This window comes from Pipistrellus kuhlii, unplaced genomic scaffold, assembly GCF_014108245.1.
Source record: "Pipistrellus kuhlii isolate mPipKuh1 unplaced genomic scaffold, mPipKuh1.p scaffold_m20_p_20, whole genome shotgun sequence".
NCBI classification, from domain to species: domain Eukaryota; kingdom Metazoa; phylum Chordata; class Mammalia; order Chiroptera; family Vespertilionidae; genus Pipistrellus; species Pipistrellus kuhlii.
The window spans coordinates 14,081,349-14,093,434 of NW_023425516.1; the positions used below are offsets into that span (position 1 = coordinate 14,081,349).

Genomic DNA, 12,086 nt, shown 5'->3' on the forward strand with positions numbered 1-12,086 from the left:
AGGAAGGGAGGGCTAACAGTTTCCTGGGCATTCACCCCCATGCTCCTGTGCTGGAAAAATCCAACGAGCCCACACCCAGGAGCCTCTGCAGTCTGCACCTCACTCCGCCCAGTGCCCAGGAGTGAGGGAGGGGCCCGACCCTCCAGAGCCAGAGGTGGGGACGAGGTTGGGGTGGCCACAGGCCAGAGATGGGAGGCTCTAGCCTGCACCAGAGACACAGTCAGAATGGCCAGCTCCTCACAGCATGGAAAGGTGTCTCTCACGCCACAGGTCTCGATCACCTGACTTATCCAGCTCAGCCCTGTGCCAGGCGCACTGCCGGGCACTTCACAGCTGTGACCTCCCTCGATCTAAGCAACCTTGGCAGCAGGCGGGCAAGGCTTCAGGAAGTTAACCACTTGCCCAAGGTCACAATGATGAAATGTTGACCAAGTGCCTCTGCCCGCCTCTTGCTGTTGAAGCACTTTGCACATATTGACTGGCCCCACACATCCTCCCCCGTAGGCTGTGATGAGGAAGCTGCAGCACAGGCCACCTGCCCCTGACTGTCCTCTCAGCCCCCACACAGCCACCTGCCCTGTGACTGCTCTCAGCTCCCACACGACCCACCCAGCAGCCTCCTGGGCCACCTCTCTGGGGGGAGGGGCAGAGGAAGCAGCCTGCCTTCTCGGTCCCTCCACAGGAACCGGCTCCCCAGGACCTGGCCTGGGCTTCCCCTCGGCTCCCTCCAGCAGCGGCTGTCTTGTGGCCAGGGCGGGACATCCTGGGAGGGCTCTCAGAGGGCCCCACTGGGCCACGCCTGCCCTGCTTCCCAGAACAATCTCGTCTAACAAACCCTGTGGAGACAATCCCAGGACCAGGCTGGACAGAGCCACCATGGCATTCGTCTCTGGACAGGCCACACACCAGGCAGCATCTTAGCAGGCACCGACTCAGGAGACAGGAGACGGAGGCAGCTGCAGCCACAGCTGTGATTCCCCAAGAGGCTGGGCCCTGAGGTGGACTCGGGCGTGGACATGGTCAGCAAAGCCAGAGGCCACACAGGAGGCTTCGGTCAAGGGCTGCTCACGGCAACCCAGTCCCTGCCCCACCAGCTGTGGGGCTTCACGCGGGGCACAGGGGCTCCCAGGAATTTGGGAAGAGCCACACAGTCAGGGGGGCAGCGGGGAGGGGACAGTCACTGAGGACGGAGCGTGAGCATTTCCCGGCTCCTCAGCCCATCGCGCAGCAACACTGTCTGGGAACCCAGTGCTCAGCAAGGGGCTGAGCCGAGTGTCTGTCTCGGGGAGACATGACATCCTCTAGCCCAGTGGTCGGCAAACTCATCAGCCAACAGAGCCAAATGTCAACAGTACAACCATTGAAATTTCTTTTGAGAACCAAATTTTTTAAACTTAAACTTTTTCTAATGCCACTTCTTCAAAACAGACTTGCCCAGGCCGTGGTATTTTGTGGAAGAGCCACACTCAAGGGGCCAAAGAGCCACATGTGGCTCTCAAGCCACAGTTTGCCAACCACGGCTCTAGTCCATCGGCGATATTCACCATGGGGGAGACCCCTTCCCCAGCGGGCCGAGCCTGAGGACAAACCCGGGTCTTCTCACCCAGGTCCACCAGTGCCCGCCGCAGCTCCCCTCCCTCAGACTGCACCCCATCCACCCGACACAGCGGGGAGATTTCGCTTTAGAAACGTCTCCTTCTCAGACCACAACTTCCCCCCCTGGGAAGAGGAATAAGAAATCCCCGTCTTCCGGAGGGTAAGACACATGCAGCCTGTCTAAAGCATCGTGCTGTGTCCCAGCCACGTTGCCTCCCTTCTGTCCCTCCAACAAGCAAGCCAGGTCCCACCGCCAGGCCTCGCTGTGCCTCCCCGTCTCTCAACTCTGGGCTGAAACACCCCTTCCTGGAGGGTCTGCCCACCCACCCCAGGAGGAGCGCATCTCCTGTTGACTGAATGAAAGAGTGAACACTGGCCCTAGCTGGTTTGGCTCAGTGGATAGAGCGTCAGCCTGCGAACTGAAGGGTCCCGGGTTCAATTCTGGTCAAGGGCACATGCCTGGGTTGCGTGCTTGGTCCCCAGTGGAGGGCATACAGAAGGCAGCCAATCAATGATTCTCCCTCATCATTGATGTTTCTATTTCTCTCTCCCTCCCTTCCTCTCTGAAATCAATAACAATACATTTTTTTAAGTGAACACTTGAATGGACAAAAGCTCTTTCAAATACAAGTGCTGAGGTGGTGAGTGTTTCTTTCTCCAACTAATAACTTAACCACGAGGGTTAAATACTAAAGGCAACTATAAAACAGTTTCTATTTTAAAAACCAACCGTGCGATGAATCAGACCTAAGTCTCCCTGTTGTTATCATGACCCTTCACAGGGGCTCTGGGCAGGGACAAAACCGTCCTTCAGAGCCGGGCCGGGGCCTGGCAGAGAGGCGGTTGTTCTGCTTTGGCGTTTCCAGAGCTGCTGGAAGGACAGAAGGATCTCATTCAGAGGCTTTTGCCACCTCAAAGGCCATTGATGAAAGCGAACACAGGGTTTCTGTAGCGAGGAGGCAGCTAAGATGTGGTCATATGCAAAGTAGCCGGGCACACTGGGAGGAGCCTGCAGCTCGGGGAAGGCAGTGGAGCGCCAGTCCGAAGGCTTCAAGCGCCCCTTCTCTTCATTCACATCCCAGCCTCTCACTGACGAACCCGAGGGCTGAGCTGAGCCACCTGCCCTCTGGGAGGGGCAGGAGTCAGAGGAGGGTGCCGCTCACGGGACAGCCCCGCCCACTGCCACCTCGGCCCCAGCTCTGCTGGGAACACGCGAGGAGGCGGAGATGCACCCCAAGTTCCACTTCCGGAAAGGGAGTCGCCCCAGGCGGTTTCGTCCCTGGGCCTGGTGACATCACTAAGACCTGTCTGTCCCACAAGCCAGGGGCCTGAGTCACTCCCTGGCAGGCGGACCTACTGCAGTTTGAGGCTGTTTATTTCAGCAGGAGCAGCAGCAACCCCCCCTCACCCAAACTTTCCTCCCCCGCTCGGCCTTTCTCTGCAGTGGGAGGCAGCGGCTTCGAAGAAGGAAGACCCGCATGGAATCCACGCACCGAGTGTGTCCCCTGAGCCACGTGCTCAGGGTGCTGGGACATAGGAGGAGCCAACACCTCCCTGCCTGAGAACCTTGGGGTTCAGGGGGTAGTGCTTAGGGGGCCCAACCTTCCATGTGCCCACGTCCTCGGTTCTGCTGCGGTGTGCTGGGGACGGAGAAACGGTGTGAGGCCTCAGACAAGGTGACATCTGAGTCCCACCTGAGATCAAGGGGACAAGGGAGAGCCTGGCCCACAGCGCGGCCCGGCCCGGCCGGCCGGCGTCTCAGGTGTGCCGGCTGGGTTTCCCTGTCCCCCAGCCAAGCAGGCCTAGCTTCGGCTCCAGTTTCCACGCAAGCTGCTGGAATCGAGTGCCCAGTCTCATTTCATTCACAAACAGCCTTGTCTGCCCAGGTCGTGCTGGCCTGGGGCAAGGTCAGAAGGGCAGCGTTTCTGCCAAGGGAGTCACAGCCGGCTGTCCCAGCTCCCTGGGGTTCCCTGGAGTACCTTCCCAGGGGCCAGGTCCCTGGAAGCGGGCCTGCTTCCTGGGGAAGGGGGCCGTGAGCACCTGAGACTCGCTCTTCTGGAGATCCCCTCCCTCCTCAACGGCCCCAGCTCCGCTCCTGCCCTGACAAACCATGGCACAGGGACAGAGCCCACCAGGACATTCTTTCTACTGGTCTTTCTGTCTGGCCTGCCCTTCGGGGATCTATGGAGCAGCTAATGCTGGCACAGCATCTGCTCTGCACCAGCACCAGGCAATCCATCACTTCTCATGACATGACCTGGGCACAACCATTGCGTCCACTTTGCAGAAGAGCTGACTGAGGCACAGTCTCGCTCTTCACTGCTCTGCCACAGCACACCTGTCCTTCTCTCACCTCCTTCATCACATGAAAACTCTTGGAGGGGACAGGATGATCTTTCTCGCCCTGGCCGGTGTGGCTCAGCTGGTTGAGTGTTGTCCCGGGCACCAAAAGGTCATGGGTTTAATTCCTGATCAGGGCACATGCCTGGTTGCAGGTTCAATCCCCAGTAGGGGTGTGCAGGAGGCAGCCAATGGTATGTTTCTCTCTCACATTGATGTTTCTCTCCTTTTCCCTTCCTCTCTCTAAAGTCATTTTAAAAAATTCCCTTTTTCTTCCTGTAGCACACTCCAAGGCACCAGAAACAAGCCCAAAGACACACATGAGGTCCTCATGAACATGTCATGGGACAAATGAGCATCAAAGATGGGAAGGGTGAGGGAAGGGCTGGCAGCTGCATCCCCACCCCCATCTGGACCAAGAAGTCACTGATGGGAGGGGGGAGGCTCAGGGGATTTCTGGCAGCCCAGAGTCAGGAAGTCGGCTGCCTGCCTGAGCCTCACCCAGAGAGCAGAACCAGGCAGGAGGGCACAGCTCACCACCCATGCCCACCCCAGGGGCAGACCTCAGCGGCAGGTGCGGGAGTGGCTCGTGGTGGCTTTGGGGGCAGTGTCCCAGGGTAGCTGTGCGCCTGGCTCTCTTCTGTCCTCTTCACAAAGGACCCTTGGCTGGCCTCTGTCCTTTAGCCACTCAACCAGTCTGTCCCAGGTGCCGGCAGGGAGAAGACAGGCCTGCCCTGCCCCATGACAATGGTGGGACGGAGCTGGGTGTCTTGCCTGTCCACCACATGGTTTAGATTTCTTCTCAAACTTGGGAGCTTTTTTGGTAAACATTTAAATGAGGCCCAAAAAGGGGTTAGTGACTTAGAGTATTATAATGCCACAGTGTTTGTAAGGAACAATGAAGACGCAAGGGTGGGCACATGTGAGTCTACCTGCCTATCACAGGAGACTCCATGGAGGGGTGCAGGGCACGTGTGAGAGAAGTCAGAGCAGAGGGACCACAGGCGCAAAGCAAGAGCACTGCGTGTTTGGGAACAGCTTTTCCAAAGAGAAACTCAAGTTCCCAAATACTTGTCCTGAGGTCTGCCTCTAATAATGAGATTCTAAAGAATTCCTGGCAGGAAAACATTAAAAACAAAACGAAACAAAAACAGCAACGCCCTGGACTCCAACCCACACCCAAGGACTCCGTATCTCAGGTACCAGGCACCGACATTTTTAAAGGCCCCCGCCCCACCCAGGGGACTCTCCCACCGGCCGTCCACACCGGCCACGTGTGGCCACCGAGCACCTGAGTGTGTGAGCCCAAACCCAGACATGCTCTGCATGTCAAACACACAGACTGTGAGGACTTAGGAGGAGGAAAGGAAGGTAAGCTATCCCCCTCGTTTTTACAGCAGCTGCATGCTGTAATGGTTACTTTGAAGACACCAGGCTCGCGAACAGATAGGATGAAAAGGAATTTCTGTTGACTTCCTCACGGGGCTGCTAGGCAATGGGAAGAGGTACACGTGGTTCGTACTCGGTTTCCACTGGACACGCTGTTCTGACAGGAGCCGCGGTAAGTGTCCATCTTTACAAGCCTGCGGCTGGCAGAGGCTGCAGAGGGGATGTGCGGCCGAGCTGGCCGGCCGGCCCTGTCCGGTCCCTTCCCCACCGTTAACCTGGGCTGCTCCCGTTCCACACGGGGCTTGGCGCTCGCAGGTGCGGCCCCTCTCTCGAGCGGACCTCACGGGAAGCTTTAGGGCTCTATTTCCACATCCTGCAGGGGAAACTGAGGCCCAGAGAAGCGAAGGGACTCAGAGCTAAGGAAAAAGCAAGTCTGGAATTTATCATTTCCAAGCCTGAGTCCTCATCCATAACAGGCCTCAAAGGCAGGCCTGCCTGGTCACGAATGGCTCTGAAGCTGTGAGGCTTGGTGGGGGCGGGAGGGGAGGGAGAAAGACGACTTCCTGGCAGTGTGCAGAGCACTGTCCTACCTGGCGTGCGTTCTGGATGTATTAGTAACCTATTACTGCTATCGCAACACGCCACAAACCTGTGGCTTATACCTATCGTCTCCCCGTTGAGGTCAAAAGTCCAAAATGGGTCTCATGGAGCTAAAGTCTCGGTGCCAGCAGGGCACCTTCCTTCCTCGAGGTTCTGCAGGAGAACCTAGTCCCACCTGCCCCAGCTTCCAGAGGACACCGCCTCCCCTGGACACCACCTCCAAGGCGCCAGCATTGAACGGCTCTTCCATATGTAGAGACCACGTGACTGCATTGGGCCCACCTGGCTGACTCAGGCTAGTCGCTCCACTCTGAGGTCAGCTGATGAGCATTTTCTTAGCAAATAGACTAACCCGTCTTCACAGGTTCCAGGCATCAGGAGGCGTGTGCATCGCTGAGGGGCTGATCTCTATACCTTACAACAGCCCCAGGAGGTGGATGGGGTTATCTCCATCTTTAGAGACAACGAACGTGATTCAGGAGTTAAACAACTGGCACAGGGACACCGACTAGCCCTCAGGTGCACCTACCTATGGGAGCCCTCCATGCTACCTTTTTCCCCGAAAATAAGACATCCTCCGAAAATAAGACCTACTTACAGGTTTCCTTCTGAGTGGAATATAAGGCATCCCCCTGAAAATAAGCCCCCCCTAGGCTAAACACGAGAGATTTGGTCCACTGATTCTGAAAGAAATGGAGTCACAAGAAATTCACCAGGAAATTCAGGAATTGGATTGTTATGATGATGTTCCAGAAGATGATGGCATGATTGTCATTGAATAAATGAGTAAATTCTTGATACCATAGGATTCACAGTTTGTCTGGTTTGTGTTGACAACTACCGTACTACCGTACCGTATACAGGTAATAAATTTCCTTTATTTTCTTTTTTTTTTTTAATATATATTTTATTGATTTTGTACAGAGAGGAAGGGAGAGAGATAGAGAGTTAGAAACATCGATGAGAGAGAGTCATCGATCAGCTGCCTCTTGCACACCCCCTACTGGGGATATGCCCGCAACCAAGGTACATGTCCTTGACCGGAATCGAACCCGGGACCCTTCAGTCCCCAAGCCGACGCTCTATCCATTGAGCCAAACAGGTCTTGGCTCCTTTATTTTCATTTAACAATAAATGTGTACCATATTCTTCTTCATGGAAAAATAAGACATCCCCTGAAAATAAGACCTAGCGCATCTTTGGGAGCAAAAATTAATATAAGACACTGTCTTATTTTCGGGGAAACAGGGTACCACACCGTCTTTGCGACGGTACGGGCAGGTATGCTCTATTGTGTGGTGTTCCGTATTCAGACTACAACACGATTTTCTGACATCCGTTTTGGAAAAGGGTTTTATCACCAAAGAAAATGAAGTCATTGGGAAGAGGAGGCCAGCTTTCTGGACACTCCCCCTAGGATTACTTACACACACACACACACACACACACACACACAGCCCCCGTGCGCGTCGCCGCCTCCCCCCCCCCCTAAGTACCAGGCACCTCTCCTGAACACTCCTGCCTGGGGTGGGAGGGGCCTTTGTAAAGCGGGGTGTGGCCTGCCGAGAAAGCTAATATGTAGTGGTTTTTCCTATCCTCACCCAGGAGCCCCTAGGAAAGGAGAAGCTGGGGTCATAAGGATGTAAATTCTCAAGAAGCCAAAGTGCTCCTTCGCAGCTCGGGCCCTGAGGTCACCGCGAAGACACAGCGTGTTCCATAGGGAAGGCAGGTCCGTGGACTGGACGAGCTATTCTGTGTCCAGAGGAGACGCGTGAGCAGCAACCTCAGCTCTCCGGTCCTTCCCACCAATGGGGTCTGGCTGGCAGCTCACTAGATATTTCTGGGAACAATCTAATTAAATATTAACCATGCACAAAACCTTATTCCGACATCTCCAGTAAGTGACCCTGAAGACAAGCACAGCCAGACACTCGACCCAAACTCTATCTTTCCAGGAAAAAAAGGAGCGCGCCTGGAGCACAGGCAGATGCTATTTTCACCCATTAGAAAGTTCTTCATTACAAGGAACGCACTCAGCGTCTGAGGAAAAAACCCAACAAGCAAACACAAACAAAACACCTCGTTTTCCAAACCAAAAATGTGTGCACCTATTTCAGAGACCCCTTCTCTTCGACATTAAAGGTTGCTCTTGATTTATAACAAGAATTAGACCAATAACTTAGCCCTTTAAATTCCATCTTCTCTATGTAGCAACCAGAATTCTTTATTCCTCCTCAAAAGCAAGAGAGGGAGGAAAAAAACAAAAATCAGTGAACGAATAAAGCTTCGGACAGCATCCAGATTCCCTCTGCCCATTAGATTTCTCCCCATCCTACTGCAAGTTCCCGCAAATCGATTATGTCTTAGTGACTTTAAATGCCACTTTTGTTTTTATGATGGGCTATCGGGATTGGGGGGGGGGGGGGGCGACGACGACATTCCGTAGGCCAGAGGATGATGATCACAAGGATAAGTTAAGTTGCGGCCAGGTTACTCCTAGCACTCGGCTTCCCATAAAGCCTTGGTATGCCAAGGTTTTATTATCACTTTCGTTGTTAATCACAAGCACAAAGGTAGAAGGTGTCCCTAGGTTTTTTGGTTTGTTTTTGTGTTTGCTTGTTGTTGTTTTCATTATTTCAAAAGACAGCTGCCATAGACAGAAAGTGCTAACTTGTTTTGAAAGCAGCCGCAGAAGTCAGGGCTCTCTGCAGGGAGAGGCGGGGAGGAACCTGCTCATGGCAGCCACACAGGTCACCACCATCCAGCTTCAGGCAGGGGAGGGAGGCTCTTTATTTCGAAAGTAAGATATATTTTTTTAACTTTTATTTTTGGCTATTTCAGTTTTGCTTGACGTCTTCTGGCAAATAAAGAAGTGTGCTCTCCAACCTCCCCCCTCCCCCCAGGCCTAAGCACACCTCGGTGCTTGCAAAACGAAAAGGAACAGAAAAACCAGAAGCACAGCAAGGCCGCCGGCATCGCGCGGCAGCTCCCCGCAGGCAGGAACCCGCGTCCAAACACACGCCCGCGCCATTGTCTCCCGGTTAAAATAACCTCCCGGGGATGGGGATGCGGGCGCGTGGGAAGCGCAGGAAGGAAAAAACCGAGGAAGTTTCCGTCTGCCGGCGCCCGTGTTCTAAATTAACGAGGGGCGTGAGCCTCCCGCTGCGTGGGCCGGCGCCCGGGCCAACAAGTCTGGCTGCGGACGCCAAACTTGTGGCCCGGCAGGTACCGAGGCGCCGCGCGGCCCTGGGAACGGCCGCCGGGGAGGGGAGGAAACGGGGCGCTTCCTTCAAGGAAACGCGCCGCTTCCCCGAGCGTGGAGGACGGGCACGCACGAGCCGGCGGGCGGGAGGCGGGGAGGGGCCGGCCGGGCACCTGGGCTCCGCGCTCACCTTGACCCCCCGCGAGCCGCCGCCGCCGCCGCCGCCGCATCCCGGCTTCCGGCCGCCGCGGTCCCCGCGCGCACCTCAGGCCCCGGCGCCGGCGCGCGCTTCCGGTTCACCTGCGCGCGGGGCGGCGTCGCCCGCGGAGGCCGGGGGGTGGGGTGGGGAGCGGGTGAAGGGGTGAGGGGGTGAGGGGGCGGGGAGCGGACGGTGGCCGGGCCCTAGGGAGGGGAGGGTGGGATGAGGATGGGGAGACGGCGCCGCCCGCCAGCCCGCCGCCGCCCCCCGCGGCCCGCCGCTCGCCTGGGTCTTGTCGAACTGCTCCCGCTCCGCCTCCAGACTGTGGCCCGGCCTGCGGCTCAGCACCCGCGCCGGCACGTTCTTGATACTGTTCATCCTGCCGCCGCCTGCGCTCCCGGCCCGGCTCCGTGTGAGTGAGTGCGCCCCGGCCGGCCGCCCGAGCCTAGATGCCGCCGCGCCCCGCCCTCCCGCCCGCCGGCCGCTGCCCGGCTCCAGGCCCCGCCCCAGGCCCCGCCCTCCCGCCGCAGCTCCTGCTCCAGTCCCCGCCCCCGCTGGCGCCACGCCCACCTCTCGTCACGCCTCCTAGCCTCGCGGCTCTAGGCCCCGCCCCGCTAGCGCCACACCCATCTCGCGCCACGCCCCCTAGCCCCGCGGGTCTAGGCCGAGGCCCGCAGCCCCTTCACTCATTCCACCTGCTCCGCTTTTCTCCCCATTGGGGCTCAGGCCATTTCCCTTCCCACACACCATCCTGGGGTCGCTAAGACTTGTCTACACCAGTCCAGGATCTGGTTCTTCTTCCTTTTTTTTTTTTTTTTTTTTTTTTTTTTTTTTTTTCGTTTCAGTCTCATTAATATGTGTCACAATGAATACAATGAAGCAGCCCACTCTTTGTGCATCTCTAACCTAACTGCAGCTGTTACCCCCGCGGGGCTGTGCGGCTGTGCAGTGAGACTGAGCACACCTGCCTGGGGGCAGGAACTGGGCGAGGACTGGAGAGGCGGGGCAAGGACAATTTGTGGACAGATTTGAACAAAACACAGTGATGGACCATGGAAGTGCATCGAAGAGAAGCCCCTGGAGGTGGTGTGGGACTTTTCAAAACACTGGCCCAAGCCCCAGTTAGTTGAGCATCTCATTCTGGCACCAAAAGGTTTGCAGGTTCCGTTCCTCATTAGGGCACATACCTGGGTTTCGGGTTCCATCACTGGCAGGGACACATCTGGAAGGCAACTATTGTAATCTCTCTCTCTCCCTCTCTCTCTCCCTTTCTCTCTCTCTCCCTTTCTCTAAACATATACTCAGGTGAGGATTAAAAAATAAAAATAAGCTAAAACCGGTTTGGCTCAGTGGATAGAGTGTCAGCCTGTGGACTGAAAGTCCCAGGTTCGATTTGGGTCAAGAGCATGTACATTGGTTGCGGGCACATCCCCAGTGGTGGATGTGCAGGAGGCAGCTGATCGATGTTTCTCTCTCATCAATGTTTCTAGCTCTCTATCACTATCCTTCTTCTCTGTAAAAAAATCAATAAAATATATTTTAAAAAATAAAAATTAAAAAGTCATTGTATTGATTTTGTTTTTTAAATATGTGTTCTCAGTGGTTGTTATTGTTACCTCCAACTTTCCTATCAGAATACAGGTGTGAAATTACCCAATACAGCTACCAAGGACTCTCCTTGAAGAAGGAAAGTGATCCCTCCATAACCTTGACCGCTATCTCCTCCACACTTACTGGAAGCCATGTGGTGGCTGATGTCTTACTGCCCAGCCCTGGAGCAGACAAGGAGTTCCTGGAAATGGCATTTGACAGGGCTCTCCTCTCACTCCGCTAGAGAGAAACTGACCATGCTTCACCTAATTCCAACCCCGGAAAGGCTTCTCTGCCAGAATAACAACAAAAATGACAACAGCTAATAGTTATTGAGTGCTTATTATTTGTACGGCACTGGGCTAACCCCTTTACATGTGTCATCTCATTTTTAATCCTTGGCGCCCCAGTCAATAGCTGTGATGAAATAAAGATACCCCCCACACACACTACAGAGGCTGCTGGCTCCACACCAAATGTTTCTCAGACTCCTGCTCCACATCCAACAAATCAGTTCTCCAGTGAACTTCACACTTCACACAGCATCTGCTTTTAATCATTTTTAAAAATATATTTTTATTGATTTCATAGAGGAAGGGAGAGGGATAGAAACATCAATAAAGAGAGAAAATCATGGATCAGCAACCTCCTGCACGCCAGCCCCTCCCCCTGCCATCCCCGCCCACAATCCAGGCATGTACTCCTAATGGGAATTGATGTGATCTCCTAGGTCATACATCGATGCCACACTGGCCAGGCAGCATCTGCTTTAAATCAAGCGACAACCCCTCTGGGTCTAGACCATCTGCCATAGTGACTTAACATTAGCAACCAACTACCAGGCTATGACTACGCAGGGTCAGTGACTTTGTGGGCTAAGCGCCCATTTTTATAAATAAACCTTTATTTGTAATGGGATAGGCACTGTGCTGAACACTTGTTGGGATCACAGAGGACTTGGCTTCAGCATCTCCAATGAATTCTAAATTATCTGCTTGTAGGTAAGATGTTGAGCTATTACAGGGCAAGGATCATCATCTTCCTGTTTTATACCCTCAGTGCCTGGCAGGATGCCCAACACATAGCAACGTTCAAAAATGTGTGTGGCCGAAACCAGTTTGGCTCAGTGGATAGAGCGTCAGCCTGTGGACTGAAAGGTCCCAGGTTCGA

The 12,086-nt window shown here is 54.9% G+C and overlaps 1 protein-coding gene across 12 annotated transcripts in view; it reads right to left on the reverse strand.

The window, feature by feature from the left end:
• The window catches only part of HIP1R (huntingtin interacting protein 1 related), a 28,206-nt gene extending 18,410 nt beyond the window's left edge, over positions 1 to 9,796 (reverse strand). For 6 of the 12 annotated variants that reach the window (XR_004990092.2, XR_004990099.2, XR_004990098.2 and 3 more), the window contains exon 1: positions 9,612 to 9,795. Coding sequence is in view for 4 of the 12 variants with exons in the window: in XM_036449813.2 (XP_036305706.1) it covers positions 9,612 to 9,704 (93 nt within the window). In the remaining 8 variants the exon portion in view is untranslated. Of the gene's footprint in view, positions 1 to 9,611 lie in introns of all 12 variants that reach the window. The other 6 variants (XR_004990093.2, XR_004990097.2, XM_036449813.2 and 3 more) reach the window with 3 other exon arrangements.
• Positions 9,797 to 12,086: the final 2,290 nt, after the last annotated feature.